This window comes from Emys orbicularis, chromosome 13 (assembly GCF_028017835.1).
Source record: "Emys orbicularis isolate rEmyOrb1 chromosome 13, rEmyOrb1.hap1, whole genome shotgun sequence".
Taxonomy (NCBI): Eukaryota; Metazoa; Chordata; order Testudines; family Emydidae; genus Emys; species Emys orbicularis.
Window position 1 is genome coordinate 42,704,828 of NC_088695.1, and position 16,828 is coordinate 42,721,655.

The 16,828-nt window shown below is 46.0% G+C and overlaps 1 protein-coding gene across 1 annotated transcript; it reads right to left on the bottom strand.

The window, feature by feature from the left end:
- Positions 1 to 3,698: 3,698 nt before the first annotated feature.
- On the bottom strand, positions 3,699 to 11,841 carry KPNA2 (karyopherin subunit alpha 2). The gene is made up of 10 exons (XM_065415357.1): positions 11,766 to 11,841; positions 11,513 to 11,650; positions 10,909 to 10,997; positions 9,749 to 10,017; positions 7,956 to 8,050; positions 7,588 to 7,851; positions 5,552 to 5,785; positions 4,950 to 5,132; positions 4,408 to 4,557; positions 3,699 to 4,292 (listed from the first exon to the last, which is right to left on the bottom strand). Exons 1-10 carry the CDS (start codon positions 11,838 to 11,840, stop codon positions 4,200 to 4,202), a joined length of 1,590 nt encoding a protein of 529 aa, XP_065271429.1. The 5' UTR covers position 11,841; the 3' UTR covers positions 3,699 to 4,199.
- Between the last annotated feature and the right edge of the window lie 4,987 nt (positions 11,842 to 16,828).

Consider the following 16,828-nt stretch of genomic DNA (forward strand, 5'->3'; position numbering starts at 1 on the left):
CTGTCAAATGGAGGGTGGCCAGATTGGGGTGGAGGAGGCGGCCCTGGTCCTGGGAGAGTAGGTCTGGGCAGAGCGGCAACGGCGGGGCCACGAGCAAGCCCATGAGGGTCCCGTACCAATGTTGCCGGGACCAAGCTGGGGCGATCAGGAGGACGCGTGCCTTGTCCGTTTTCACTTTCTCCAGGACCTTGCCAATGAGGGGAAACGCAGATCCTGGTCAGGGGACCGCTCGCCACTCAGTGTCCTGTCTGGACAGTTTCTGGCCTCTGCTTTCGTCACCCACCAGGTTGTCTGGTCGGGTGCCGTTGGAGCGGAGCTCCAGGCACCGCTCCACGCTGAGTAGAGAGTATCAGCGGGACAGGCACAGACGCCGTAGATGCTCCCATTCTCGGCGGAGCTACCGAAGCCGCTCCCGAGAAGGGCACCGTCCCCGGTCCCACTCCAGCTCTCTCGCCTCGAGGAACTATGCCCACGACTCCCAGTGGGGATCGCCAGCTCCGCGTCACCGCGGATCCAGGCGTTGCAGCGTCTCGAGGAGTAGCAGCTCGAGGCGGCACCGTTCCTCGACGTCGGAGTCCCGGTCCCGTGGCAGACATCATTTTCGGTACCACCGCTTGTACCGCTCTCACGATACCAACAGGTCGATGGTAACCCCGATCTCGACCCACACGTGGCCCCCTATGACCCAGGTGGGCCAACCCGACCAGCTGGTGCCGCAGCAGAGTCAAAGGCAAGGACCCCCTGGCCCCCCGGGTACGCCCAGCAAGGCCCTCGGTCGATAGCAGATCTTACAGCGGTCACTGATGTGAGATTCACCCAGGCAGCAGAGACAGTCAGCATGCGGGTCACTTCTAGGCATCCAACAGCTGCAAGACTCACATGATTTAAACCCTGGGGCTCGGGGCATGCCCCGGCCTGAACTCTAACTAACTAAACTGAAACTTTTTTGAACTAACACTGGTACTACAAACAACTAAACGAGTTCTGGGACAAGCTGGAGCAAGTAGTTCCGATGCACCATCACTGGTGGCAAGAAGGAACTGAGGGTGGGGGGAGTGCGTGGCTCCCCTTATAGCGCGCTATAGAGGCAGCGCTCCCCCTACAGGTACTGCTGAGGGAAAAACTTCCGGCACCAGTGCACATGGTGAGCACACACACCCCTACTGTGGAATACACATGAGCAAGCACTCGAAGAAGAGTAATTTTATGCATAGGTTCAGAAACAGTTATTCTTTTAAAACTTTAAAGATGTTGGGGGGGGGGGGGTTATGGAGAAGGAACAAATAAATAGAACCAGAATTCTGTGCGATTTTCTATACAACTGCTTTAAAACAGAGTTACCAGGATTTTATTGGCTCAGTTATTAAAAGCTCATTCCAAGCTAAAATAATACATTGACAATGTGTGTGTTGAAGTCAGCCTACTCTCTATTACGCATCTTAATACTTCCACCACATCAACTTTTAGCAGGACAGGGTCCAGTTGTTACTGGATTAAGTAGCAGCAAATGACGAAGCAGCAAAACTCAAGAGCCAACAAGTGTGAACCTCATGTACCAGGCTGGGACCAGTGTTCAAGTTTTTTTCCCCATTTTTAGACTAAACCTTGTCACACACTTAGTGGCGGAGGATGGCAGAGAGAAAAAAAAACTAAGGAGCCTACAGAGCTATAAAAATTTAAATCAGAAGCTGGTTGCTAAAGCACCTTCATCATCCTTCTAGTGAACAGAGTAGATCAGGTGCAGCATTATACCTTGCCATGAACAGCTGATTTACCTCATTCATTTCCTACTTTAAACTTCCCTGGCACCCAGAAAGCAGAAAAGGTATCGGTATTTGGATCAGGCCTTGGCTGTGTTTAATTATACAAGCACAGGTTATCCAGAACAGATGCTTACAGTCTTCTAGGATTGTTCAGCAACAACAGTAATGGTAAACAAATCTTTGGAGAGGTTTGCAGGGAAAGAGTGAAGACTCCACTGTCTGAAGTACATGCTAGATTTTCTTTCAAGTTAGAATAAAAAAGGAGTAATATATTCCAAGTTGCTGGCCTTATTTGCTATAGCAAGCAATAATTTGGAGTATTTCCTGGGCAGCTGATACTGGTTAGAAATCTGCTACCATTCTACATTATCTACAGCAAGTTATTTCTCTAGAAATTTAAATGTCTCTGGCTTCCAAAATAAAAGCTAGGAGAGAGTCCTCCTATAGTACACTATCTGGTGTACCCTCTCAGAGCCAACCTCCTTATTTAAATTAGATTGCAGGTATTGTTGGTCATGGCTTCTCCATAGATGTACCACATTCACTCCTACAGTAGTTCTTGACTTTACCTTTATCAGCAAGCTACCTTCCAGGCACAGCCAGCGTGAGTAGATTATAGTTTTGCTTGCAGAAGAGTTGTGTCTTATGATTCATCAGGAGGTTACTTGTTCAACGAGTTCAGCTTTCTCTCCAACTTGGGTGTGTTTTAATTTTTCCTCAGCTTGGGTCACAGGAGATTAATTACGGCAGAAATTAAGGTTCCATAGTCTACATAATGCATTCAATTATCACCACCACTTACATCAGCATAGAGGACTGAAATAAATGGGAAACCAAATCACTCTTTAGTGGATGCTTTCTATGGCTCATTCCTAGTACAGCAGCCTATTTCAGTAACAAGTTTTCTTCCTCAGACCTGGAAGATTGCAGATGCTATTATATGGTTCTTCTCCTACCCTTCTCTCAAGAGCATCAATATGAGCCTCCTTTAAGGAGGCCAGCACAAACATGACCTCACACAAAGCTACTGAAGCAAGAGAGCAATTAGAATGGATGAGTCCTGTATTGAAAGAGTATGTTTGATTCTGAAGAGGAAAGTTGCTGTAGTAGCTACTGTACTCCAAGATGATCTTATGCACATGAAACGGACTACAGCAAGGACTAGCTGTATATATTCATCCACCAATACAAGATGGTCTGATGTCCTCCTGAAAAAAATCAAGTCAACATGCCCAGCCTTGGAGAAGTAGTGCTAATACAACCTTTTTTCCCCCCATCCCCTGAAACCACCTCCAGGGTTTTTGGGAAGCATCTGGTCACAGGCTGCCATTCCTTCAGCATCCTTTCTTAATGAGGAGTCAGAGCCTTATGGCATGTTGCTTCAAATAGGACAACATTAGTGCAAACTAGGGACCTTTAAGCTCATGCCCACATCATAGACAAGAGGGAGTTACAGAGCAGCACTTTGGTGCATACTGCTATCACACCAACGTAGTCTGAAATGCAGGGTAGTGTAGACATGCCTGTTAATATCTAGAATCTCATAACACTCATGAGTGTTATCAGAGGTTGTTGAGGGGTGCCACTGGACAATTGTATGAGTAACAGCAAACAAGGAAGTAGCGTTATAACAGCTCCCTATTATGCAGGGATATCTGTCAACTATGTATGTCTAGGATTCAAAGCTAGACACATCCGAGGCTTGAAGGGTAAGTGCCCTGGCTTCAGGCAAGAAAAAAAAAAAAAAAAAAAATACACAAATTTAGACTTGCACTCATCTACTGGGCTAGGAACTCATTCCTTTACCCAGCCACTAAGAATGAGGAACTGGTTGATTAACAGAAGTGCAAAAGAGGACAAAGTGTAAATACATCTGGTTTGCCGCATCTTCCTTTAAAAATAAAGAGTTTGACAGTTCACATTGTGTTCCGATACCATTTTATTAAATTCTGAACACCAATTCTCTTTAAAACCCAATTCACAGTCTGTTGATGATTTCACTGTGATTGGCATAGAGTGCATGGCAGTGGCTCCTGCTCTGAGAGAAGAGCATGACTTGTTAAGCCTCCAAATTCTTCACATGTACATAGATGTGACATCAAGAAACCAATACCTCCCTCATCCCAAACAGCATGAAGGCTATATTAGCACAGCCGTGCACTGAAATCACAGTAAGAGCCAAAAAAGTATGGAAGTAGAAGAGTATTTACATGTGTACTTCAAGACTCAGGTAGAAAGGTCGAGATTTACATAAGTAATTCACACAGTATGTACACTGTTTTGAACTGTTCAAGTATGCTTCAGTTATACAAAGTGCTACATTACAGGTCACATAAAAACAGTAAAAAAGATAAGTAGAGACATTAAGACAAATAGAAGGCAGTATTCAGATGGGTAACCCAGAGACTTTTGAAGCTGGCTGGAATGTATGAAAGTCTAGAAGTTGAAAGTGTCAGGAGTACTTCCCTGAATCTGGAAGGTGTAGCTATCAACAGTAGAGTCTGGCACAACATTTTGGTCTTCCTCTTCCTAAAAGAGATGGAAAGAGGTTTGAAATGGGTATTACTATTTCAAGCTTTAAAACACTTGGTTGTCTTGAGATGCAGAGTGTCAAAACCTATGTTTCAATCCTTCAGTTACTCACCTCTGCTGAGAAATACTTCTCAATCAGGCTTGAGGAGGCCTTGTACACCAGTTCATTTTCATGGGACTGGAGAGCTTCAATTTTGTCTAGGCCTCCACACTCTTCTATCATGAGACAGAGTCTTTCGTTCTCACCGATTTTCTCAGCAGCCTGCAAAGAATCAGCCATATAAGGTTCATGCTTCGAGAGGTTTGCTTACGTACTGCAGCACCACACATTTACCACAATGACTAACCTTGTAAGAGGGATGGATGGATGAATGTGTCGTCCCTGCTTGGAGCATATAATGGCCATTTTTAGAATCAGTGAAAGTGATTGGTTATGAACAAGGCCATGGTTCTTGGTTACTGAATCTACTAAGGTACAAGATTACGTTTCTGAACTCTATGGATAGCAACAATGCCCAGAAGTAGGTAACTAATACTGAATGAAACATGGTGGGAAGTGTCTGCAGTAGGAGGCTCCCCTTCAGTCATCTACTATTGGAGAAATATTTGTTACAGACCATCCTACCAACAATGGACAATCCTTTGTCTACTTACCAAGAAGATATTAGTAATAGCATCCAGAATAACTAGTACAGTTTTGCTGTCCTTGGCTGACAAGAGGTTCAGTAAAGGTTCTACGACACCAGCCTGAACAAGGTACACAATCTGATCAATTGTTCCACCACTTGTGTAGTTGGTCACAGCCCATACAGCTTCTTTTTGTGATTTGAAGTCCCCCTGTTTTAAGATAAGAGCAATATACTTCAGTATAAACAGTAACAAGAAAGCAATGACTAGTAGATCAATGAGGTCTTCTACATTAAAGATATCCAAGTGCTAGTTTGAGTATGCAATTAAAGTATATGAAGTTCAGAGCTAAAGTTTTTGCCAAAGATGATTAACATACAGAGAGCACATTTAATGCCTTCTTTTTACACACAGCAAACTTGCCCAGAATAACTTCAACTCTGAAAAGTGGTCATCTTAACCCTACAGTAGTTACAGTCAAAAATCAGCCTGAAGATTTTAGAGCAGATACACCTTTAGAACAGCAGGTGGCTTCCACTGAAGTCTGTGGGGAACGTGTTTCCATATGTAAGGCCTGAATTTTGGCACTTTATTGCAGAATCTCATTGTGGAGGACATTGGATTTTTACCTTTTTCAGAATTCCAATGAGATATGGAACAAGCCCATGATCCACAACTTGCTGGATCTGGTCCCGACGACCAGCAGTGATGTTGGACATGGTCCACGCAGCTTCTTTTTGGATGTTATTTTTGTGGTGAGAGAGCAGGCTTGGAAAGACAGTTAGTGCCCCTGATTCAATAACAATCTGTGTTTGGTCATCGGTGCCAGTGACAATGTTTCCTATAGCTCTTAATGATGGAGTCTGAAAGACATTGCAAAATGATGAGTTTAGTACATATTACTAAGGCCAGGTCTACACTGAGGGGGTGGGAAAATTGATCTAAGTTACGCACTTAGTCGATGTACTTAGATCGACTTTCCATGGTGTCTTCACTGCAGTGAGTCGACTGCTGCTGCTCCCCCGTCGACTGCCTGCGCCTCTCACCAAGCTGGAGTACAGGAGTCGATGGGAGAGCGATCGGGGGTCGATTTATCGCGTCTAGTGTAGACGCGATAAATCGACCCCCACTGGATCGATCGCTGTCTGCCAAGCCGGCAGGTAGTGAAGACATACCCTAAGTTCCACTAATACTACACCTCAGAAGCAGACCATCACCACCAGAAGCTCTTCTGCTTTATCCCCTGCAGTTATTAAGTGGGCTGCTGTAGAATAAACCACTAAGATACCTCTCATTTGAGAAACCTGAAGTGGTCTAGACATTACAGCTGTTATACACTAGGTAAACTGAGGTGGAGAAGATATTGTCTTAGCACAATATGCCTATCACAAGTGCTAGAGATGGGAGGAAGACTCAAGCTGCACTCCTAGAACCCAGGCTCTAGCCATACTGAGCTAAGTTTTAAGATTCCATGTGCCTTTAACAGATTCCATTGCCAAGCACTGCCATTAGAATGCCAAGCTTTACATCTGTGTTGTGGACTGAAGCCATTGGTAATTTAAACTAGTTGATTGAGAAAAGCTACTAGGTCTGAAGGAATATCTTTGATAGTCATTATCCATGCCTCATGATCAGGGCCCTACCAAATTCACGGTCTGTAACATGTTTTTCATGGCCATGAAATCTGTCTCCCCCTATGAAAACTGGTCTTTTGTGTGCTTTTACCCTATACTATACAGATTTCACAGGGGAGTCCAGCATTTCTCAAATTGGGGGTCCTGACCCAAAAGGGAGTTACAGGGGGGTCACAAGGTTATTGGGGGGAGATCACAGTATTGCCACCCTTACTTCTGCACTACCTTCAGAGCTAGGTGGCCACAGAGGGGCAGCTGCTGACTGAGGGCCTAGCTCTGCAGGTAGTAGCACAGAAATAACGATGGCAATACCATACCATCCTTACTTCTGTGCTGTTGCTGGGGCCAGATCTGCCCTCAGAGCTGCGATCTTGGAAAGCAGCCACCGCTTTCCAGCTGCCTAGTGCTGAAGGCAGCGCCACCACCACCAGCAACACAGAAGAGTAGCAGTACTGCAATCCCCCCTCACCTGGCAATCCCCCCATAACTCCTTTTTGGGTCAGGACCCCTACAATTACAACACTGAAATTTCAGTTTTAAATAGCTGAAATCATGAAATTTATTATCTTTAAAATCCTATGTCTGTGAAACTCACCAAAATGGACCGTGAATTTGGTAGGGACCTACTCATGATTCATAAGGAGAGACATGGTGGGTGAGGTAGTATTTTTTTATTGGTGCAAGACAAGCTTTCAAGCTTACACAGAGCTCTTCTTCGGGTCATGATTCATAGGTGAAATCGAGACCAGAGTGAGGTCATTAGACATTGTCAAGCTATTAAAGTTACTGAAGAAAGAAGCTTGTTAGCTGCATAGATCATTCGTGTGAGGTCCTCAGGAAAGACCATCTAGTAGTTAAGCTTATATCTACTCATGGATCACCCAAAGTATGTGTTATGGGTCTCCTTTTGACTACATGAAATGGCTAACATTATTTGAAAGCCACTGCTCTATTTTGTTTTTTTCCTAAACCACTCAGACAGGAATGAGACAAATACATGCTAAAGTAATTTCTATACACCACCATCTTACCATTATTGGCAGTTCACCACATCCCAGGAGCTTCACAAGCTGTGGCACCAGTCCAGTTTTCACTACTACTTCAATTCTATCATTAGAACCATCAGTAAGGTAAGAGATTGCCCAGCAGGTATCTGCCAAGACCTCACGGTCATCATGGTGCAACAAACGAACTAGGGTAGGCAGGATCTGCTCAATGGCTTCTATGGGTGGTGCAGGATTCTTATTGCGACACAGGTTTGAGAGGGTCCAGGTAAGATTGCGCAAGTATCCAGACTGAAAAAGTAAACATTTGTGGTTAGCTCCTGCTCAGCTGGGAGTTTAGTGATTTATAATAGTTTGGTGTTACTGTTGTGATTTCATTTGTGATGCACACTTACTGCTAGAGAAGATATATCAGGCACAGCAAGTAGAGCCAACAATGGGTCAATAGCACCGTACTTAATAACTAGGTCTCTGTAGGCTGAACCATCACCTGAAAGCCAGAAGAAATATCTATGTCAGGAACAGGAAACTCCTAACTGAACAGCAGGCTGTGTATAAACAGGGTCTCTTCCTTGGTTTAGTGAATCATTAAATGCTGATACTGATTAAGAAGCAGAGGCATTGGTGGACAAAGGGAGAACTGCTATTAGTGATAAGCCACTGGGAATGCATGTTTTTTTTCCTACTCAAGCCATGGACTTCCTGATCTGATATTTTCAAATGTGGCTTAAGATGTAGGTTTGGTAACAAGTTTTCACAAAACTCAAAATCAAGTAAGAGTTTTCTCCCTCACCCTCCCTAGTCCTAATGGAAACCTAACCCAACCCCACACCCTTCCACAAGATGTGTTTGACCCAGCACTGAACCTGGAACATGGAGAGTCATTCGTTCTGTCTGAAGGAAATTCTAGAGTAAATGAGTAAATAAGTAAATAAGAGAGTTATGCTAAGTGGGAATTTTAAGATACTTCTAGTTGAATTCACTTGTTACTACCCCTTAGATTAAAAATATTCTAAAGCACCTATTAGTTACAGTCAAGGTTATTTCAATCCACTTTCAGAGACTAAAATCTTTAGCTCACAATTTGATTCAAAGTAATTAAAGGCTGTGGTTGAAGTGTTTTTTTTTTTTTTTTTTTTTAACAGATTGGTTATTTTGTCACAGACCCCTTCTTTCCCCTCCCCCCACATGTAGTAAGCAGTCACACTGTAGCACTAGAACAATTTTATAGAAACACTCTTGCTTTTATTTCAATAAAAACTCTTGGACCCTAACATATCCCTACATTGTCAGACATAACTGCACTGTGAGGGTTCATGAAAACTAGAGTGAACTTAGTGCTGTTGATGAGTTCCTGTAGTCCATCCCTGAGCAAGGATTTTTATTTAAGATACCTGATGGTATCTTATGCAAATTATGAAGTACTTTGGAATTCTGATCTCTCATGGCTGAGAACCACAGTTCCTAGTTGCCACGCTATGACTAGTTTAAGGATTTAGATTTTAGGGGTCAAGAGAAATGATTTCAGACTCAATTAAGGTTTTGAGACTACGCGGAAGGAACACAGAGGTAACCCAGAAATTCACTGCCTAAGCCATGCAATATTTTAACAGCCATTTCTAGGATTCAAGTACTAAAATAATTGCTCCAGTGATCATCTGAATCACTATTTTACTCTTGCTGTGTCTGAATTTATTAACTTAGAATTCAAGAACTAGATTGAACAGACTGACTGATTATAACCAGGTAGATTGCAAACACCTGAAAGCTCCTCAGTATCAGACTATCTCCCTCCTCCCACACCCCAAAAGACACACCTGTTTCAAGAAAAAGCAGAGTCTACTCAGACTGTATTGAATAGAAAAGTAGCTACTATATTAAGATGGTAGTGAAATATGGAAGTGTTGTGTCAAATGGAATTTACAGATTGCCAGGTTTTGATAGAAGTTGTATGGAATACTATACTTAGCCAAAAGGCAAGGAGTTATTTGTGACCATCTCCACGTGGGAGTTCAGGTTGTTATATGCTAGATGACATTGGGGGTGGGGCCAGATTTGCAAGAGAGCTCTGCTTGCTAGGTAAATGGAAACTACACTATTTTGAAAATCTGGCCCCAACGGCCTTCTCTTCCCCTTGTATATGAGGAAGTAGGGCTGAAAACAATGGTCATACACCACATTGATATACCTGCGATGTTTCCTAAAGCCCACACGGCCTGTTCACTGATGTGAGTATGGGGTGAAGCCAACAGGGATATAAAGGCTGGTATAGCCCCACCATCCACTACAGCCTTGGTTTGCTCCGATGTGCCAGAAGCGATGTTGGTAAGCGCCCAAGCAGATTCAAATTGAATAGGACTACAGTCTGCTCTACCCAAAAAGGAGACAAATTTTGGAATCAAACCAGCCCGGATTATATGGTCAATGGGGGGCTGCTTCTCTCTGGACAGGAGTTTCCTAAGGAAGAAATAAAAATAAGGAAGCGTTATTTTTGTCCACTAAAATCTTTAGGCAGATTCCAGTTTAGTCAGTCTGAGAATCACTTTTTAAAATATAAAAACATTCAAAAGGGGAAGCAGCAAAATGTACTGAGATGTTCAGACGGACAGACAAGTCAGCTGAACACAAGCTAGCTAGGAAGCTTTAAAAATGTTAACAAAATTGCTTTTGGGCAAAATTTCTTTAGAGGTTTTGTTCAGCGACTGAAGTGAAACTTAGCTTCATGCTGCTGCAACAGTACTAATGCATCTTAGCTGCTCAAGAGGTATATTCTAATGTAGAGAGCAGCAGCTGCCAGAGGCTGCACAAAAGCCATGGGAGATCTTTCTGCTAGCTCACATGTTTTAGACCACATTCTGAACTGGAACCATTGTGCTGTTCACTTCATTCAGAAGTGAGATCACAGAACCTATAGACAAGTGGAAAACAGTGTCTTAAAATTCTCAGCCCTAAACTAAGGGCCCAGTTCTATCCATAAACAGCATACTATATAATTAAACAGATGCAATATTTTATTCTATAAACTGAGAATAAAAAAGTTTTTAAATCTTGCAGCACCTCTGTGCCACCCCTAAGACCAGAAACAGAGTCGGGGGACAGCTCAGGTGTGCCAGGTTCGAAGTCCCATAGTCAGGTCACACCTTTAATCATTCAAGGTTATACATGATGCTAGGTTATAATTCCATTTGGCCCTAAAGAGCAGATTATAGAAGTGTTAGCAATATTTACATAGAACTAGGCTTTGAACAAGTATTTGCTGTGACTGATACCTGTGCTCTGATTAGCTGAACCCCTTTATTCCCAGCCACATAGAAGAGTTGGATAAACTTTGACCTTGAAGGTTCTTACCTGGCAGCCTGAGTTGCCTGCAACTGAAGCTCCAAATTGTTACTGTTAATTCCTTTGACAATTTCCTCAACAGACCAGTGTGCAGTGGCCTGCATGAAAGATAGAAAGTTGTTAAGACTATGTTGGGAAGAATATGTGTGTGTGTGTGTGTGTGTGTCAAGCAAAAGCTCCCGTAGCCCACAAGGCACAGTGCTATGAGAAAGCACCGGTTAAACGCACAATACTTTATTGAGCATTGTGCAATTATAATGGGACTCCCAATCCTTGTCAGTCATAGTTTTGTCTACACTGGGAAAGTTAGTTGTTAGGCGTGTTAACATAAAGTTTAATTAATGTTATTAAAACCACTTAGCATTAGTGTAGAGAATTGTGTTTAAAACCATGTTCCCACTGTAGACAAAGCCTAGCTGTACTGTATCTATTTGTTCCTTCAGTCTGAGGTTATACAGGGCAGGGATCTGCCACTGTGATCTCTGTTACAGTTGGTAACATAATTATACAGCACCACAGACACACATAGGAACACATCCACTGATGGAAGAAACCACAGCCCAGCATAAGGGGAAAAGGCCTCCTGATCTCATCGAGTTGGGGACTTAGTTACCTGATTGTTCCGGTTTTCCTGAAGAGGTGAAGTGGCATCATCTGGGAGAGTACTGACATTTCTTCTTTTAAGCATCTGATCATCTTTCTTAGCTTTCCTCAGCTCCACATTGACTTCAATCCGCCGCCTCCTCATTTCCTGAGAGAGGCAAATGTGCATTCGTGATGAACTGTACTTCTCTTTTTAAAGGGCTAAATTATGCTTAACATACATACATTTGAACACAGACTCCAACTGATGATCAGATACTCACTGTAGTGTCTTTTCCCTTATTCTTGAATCTGTTCAGACGGGCAACTGCTGCACTAGCATTCTCATTGGTAGACATCTTTTATAGGAGTCAGACCTCAGGCAATACCAATGAAAGAGATAGACCTGAAACAGATCTGAGATTAGCAATTAATTTACTTTAGCCAAAAAGATTTCAGATTAAGACATGCACTTGAAATCAAGATTGGGGTTAAAGATAAAGAAGTATGTCCAGATTACAGATCATTCCACCTAAAAACTAAATAACTAGCATTGCTTCTGATTTGAAAAAGGGCATTGTTAAGTTAAAAAAACCAGAAGGGATGGTTTGTTTTTTTAAAAAAAGCTCACTATTGTTACAAGTGACGCCTAAATTTACTAGGAATAAACAGAAAAAATATCTATTTTCTATTTAGGTTTCTTACAGCCCTCAATGCATAGTCAGATTCATTATTTCTGCAAATAACATTGGTCGTTCAGGCATAGCAACAAGAAAGTTTGTTATTCCCCCACCCCAGGAAAAAAACAGAAGTGAGATTAGAAACACATAGGTTGGCAACCTGACTCGGGGGCAGGTAGATGTAGAACTTGTACCTAACTTGAAATCCAGTCAGTTCTGTAAAGTGAGTTAAAGTTGATAATGGCCTTTTAAACGGAGATAGCCATTTTGCAGACACACCCCAAGCACAGTGCAGCCGCTACATTTATAACGGGGTGCAGATCTCAGCTCCTTATGTAGGCTACAGGGAGTCAAGCCCCAAACCAACACAAAGAAGCAGCTACAGTCACACGGTCAAGAACATACCACCGGATTCAAAATAAGCCAGTAACTCAGTCAGTGCCTCCCCCGGGAGAGTTGCAATCTAGAAAACCCCCCCACCCATCCGCCCTCCAGCAGGACAGAAACCACATTAGCCCCCTGTAATGAGCAATGGAGGATGGGGTTTGTACATTCCCCCACCCCGCTATATAACCACCACATAGGAACTACCCCCACTTCATTTCACCCTCTACAGCTCTAGACCACCCCCCCCGTCCCATATAGCCCCAGAACCGCACCCCGCCCAGCCTCTTGCCCCCTCACAAGCCCATATAGCTCCAGACCGCCGCCCTTCCCCCACACCTAAATACCCCATAGAAACTCCCCAACCTCCTTTCACCCCCTATGACTCCTGCCCACCCCCATAACTCCCCCCTCTCCACCCCTTTTCTTCCATCACCCCCACGGCCTCCCGGACGCAGCGCGCGAGACCCCCACCTGCAACTGAAACCGCTTCCCGTCTCTGCAGCTGCTGCCGCACTGACTGACTGACTCGCCCAGGCCACCAGCGAACACGTTGCCGCTGTCCCCGCCCCTACTTCCCTAACCCCGCCCCTGGCGGGATTTAAATTTCCCGCGTCTTCGCTCTCCTATTGGTCAATTCGAGCCACAGCAACATTGTCATTGGTCAGTTTGAAAAACAAGCTGTTCTCGCGAGGTGGAGGGGTGTGGGGGGGGGAACCAGTGATCTCACGAGAACCCCGCCGGGATCCCGGGGAGAGTGATTACACGTCACAGAGCCTACAACGCACCACTCGAGGATCCAAGACTACCCATCCCAGCACACAATGCGCCACCTAGCGTCAAGCAGCCCGAAGGAGACTACAGTTCCCAGCACCCAATGCTCGGCCTTGTTCCTTGTCATCTTGAAGGAAGTAGAGCATGGAATGCTGGGATTTGTTGTCCCCGTAGGGGCCTGTTTTTGTTATGGGGACTTCAAGGGTCCAAAAATATGCCGAAAGCGGCGGCTTTCAGTAGACCTGAGCAGGGAGGTTGAGTGAAGCCTGAAGGAGGAAGTCATTGGTCTTACCTCCCGCCCCCCGGGTTAGAGTGAATGGACTTTCACTGTGGGGTTCTCAATAGTCACATCCCCTATAGCATGACCAAACCCCTGGCCACCTAGGACTGCTGCATGCTTTGGGTACGTCTACACCAGTGGTTCTCAAACGTACTGGTGACCCCTTTCACTTAGCAAGCCTCTGAGTGTGACCCCCCCTTATAAATTATAAACACTTTTAAAATATATTTAACACCATTATAAATGCTGAATGCAAAGCAGGGTTTGGGGTGGAGGCTGACAGTTTACGACCCTCCATGTAATAATCTCACAACCCCTTCACGGGTCCCGACCCCCAGTTTGAGAATCCCTGGTCTACATGGCACTGTAAGCCCAGTGTTCAAACTCAGCCTCAAGCCTACCCCCTTTCTGTCTACACACAAATCATGCTGATCCAGAGGTCAGACTCAGACCCAGGACCACATAGGGGTGGAGCATCTGAGCGTCAGTCAAACTGGGACTAGGGTTGCCAACTTTGTAATATTTAGCAGGAGTTCCGGAACCTCCCCCACTCTGCCTCTTCTTCCTTGCCCTGCCTCTTCCCTGAGGTCCCACTCCCTGTTCGGTCTTCTTCCCCACTCTCACTACCACTCGCTGCTCTTCCCCACCCCAGGTCAGAAGGGACTTGCCTGTGGAGCCAGGGCTGGGAGCTGCAGCTGCCTGATGTAGGTCGGAGGTGGCCCCAGCCAGGGCCAGCTCTAGGATTTTTGCCGCCCAAAGCAAAAACAATTTTGGCTGCCCCCCCCCCCCCGTTTTTTAATTACCCCACCCCCGGCCCCGCCTCAACTCCGCCCCTTCCCTGCCTCCTCCCCCCAGGCTCTCAAGCCTAGGAGGGAGGAAGGGAGGGAGGGGGAGAAGCGGCGCCCGCGCCGCGGCCACTCGGAGTCTCCCCCTCCCTCCCAGGTTTGAGAGCCTGGGAGGGAGGGGGAGACCCCGAACGGCCGCGGCGCGCGAAACAGCTGATTCGCGCGCCACTGCTCCCCCTCCCTCCCAGGCTTGAGAGCCTGGGAGGGAGGGCGAGTAGCGGCGCGCGAGCGGCAGCAGCAGCGGAGGTGAGCTAGGGCGGCCGGGGCACATTTTTAGGGGCGGCATTCTGGCGCCAGCCATGCCGCCCCTAAAAATGTGCTGCCCCAAGCACCAGCTTGTTTTGCTGGTGCCTAGAGCCGGCCCTGGCCCCAGCTGAGTAGGGGCTGGGCAAGTGATGACCTGGCACCTCCCTGCCTTCCTCACCCACTGCGACTGGACACTGTCAGGTCCCCTTTTTGACTGGACATTCCGGTCGAAAACTGGGCACCTGGCCACCCTAGCCAGGACCTAGGGTTCAAGCCCTATTGCTTGGCAGAGTAGACACAATCCCATTGGACTCCTGCTCTGGGAATCCTCCAGAAGTATCCCACAATCCCATGGGCTGACTTCCTTTGTCCTCTGGACAGTCAAGTTTGGTGGACAGTCAGATTTTCCCACACTTCACAATGAAGAAAGGGTGACAGCAGCCACATTTTGGGAAGGCGCTAGGAAGTCTGGGATATGGGTGATTGGACTTGGTCCTATGTAATGCAGTGTAATGTAATGGAGCCCCAGGTTGGGACCCAAGGTTCAACAATTCCTCACCTGGAGTTACAGATGAGTATAGACACTCAAGACCTAGGTTAAACAAACCAGGGTCTGCTAACTTGAGTTCTATTAACCCTGGACTTACATCGTAATGTAGGGTACATCTACGCATCAATTAAATACATGCGGCTGGCTTGTGTCAGCTGACTTGGGCTCTTGGGGCTTGGGCTGTGGGGCTGTAAAATTGCTGTGCAGATGTTCAAGTTCAGGCTGGAGCCCAGGCTCTGGGACACTGTGAGGGCGGAGGGTCTCAGAGCCCAGGCTCCACCCCGAACCGGAATGTCTGCACAGCAATGTTTAGCCCCACAACCCGAGCCTGAGTCAGCTGACCTGGGCCAACCACGGCGCTGCTGTGGATCTTTTATTCCAGTCTAGACATACTCGTAGACATACCCTTTGTGCCTTCCTTCCTGCTCTTGGCAAAAAACTGGGATTTAAAGCAAATCGATTGAAGATGCACTCCTTATATACTAAAAATCAAATCAAAAGTGCAGCAACCTACCCTCACATACTACTCCAGTCCTCAGATTCCAAATCCAAAACATCCTAGACCTTAGTTTCCTAAGAGATCCATCACCAGACCCTCTCAAAAACCAGCTCAAAAATAGGGGCTTTGCAGCATGCACAAAAGATCAAATAGATTTGGGCTATTTAGAACCAAGCATAGAGCAAATTCCAAAGTTGAAGGGAGAACACACTGCCAGCAGCTCACTCTCATGTAGCAAATGTAAGCAGGAGAATGGTCCCGCTATTGTGGGGAACTTTTCTGCCTTATAAATTACCCTGGTGACATGGGCTGGCAAAAGGATCTCTGAGTCCTCGCTCCCACTTCCTTTACCCAGAGGCCTGCCCAGGGCCAGCTCCAGGCACCAGCGCAGCAAGCCGGTGCTTGGGGCGGCCAACGGAAAGGGGCGGCACGTCCAGCTCTTCAGCAGCGGGTCCCTCCGTCCCTCTCGGAGGGAAGGACCTGCCGCCAAAGGATGAAGCGGCAGTGGTAGAGCTCCCGATTGCGTTTTTTTTCTTCTTTTTTTCCCCACCGCTTGGGGTGGCAAAAACGCTGGAGCCGGCCCTGGGCCTGCCTGACCTTGAGGGCTTCTCTTCCACTCTCCTGTGTGGCAGAGTCCTTGTAACCCCAACAAGGCTGGGCCCAGGATTCTTGGGGGGCTCAACCCCCAACCTTGTCGTGGTCACTTAGGACAGGGGCTAGGGTGTCCCCATTCTGGGGTGCTCTCTCCACACTGGACACTTCCCTGACCCACTGATCATTACATACAGTTCAAAGCAAATACAATTTATTAAACAGCAATCAAATTTAAAAAAAAAGGAAAAAATGGGAAAGGTTAAAAGAAAATACATAACCCTGCTCGGTGGCACGGGGACATCACAGACAGCAGTCTCTGAAATGTAAAGGGAAGTTCACAGTCTGTTTTGCACACGTCCCAGGCTTCCTCCTCAGGCCTGGTCTATGCTGCAGGGATGCTGCAGGTCAGACACTTGCTCTGGCAGTGGCCAGTGGCCACACACCTTCAGGCTCTAGGTGGCAGGACCCTTCTTCCCAGCGTCAGCCCCACCCCCA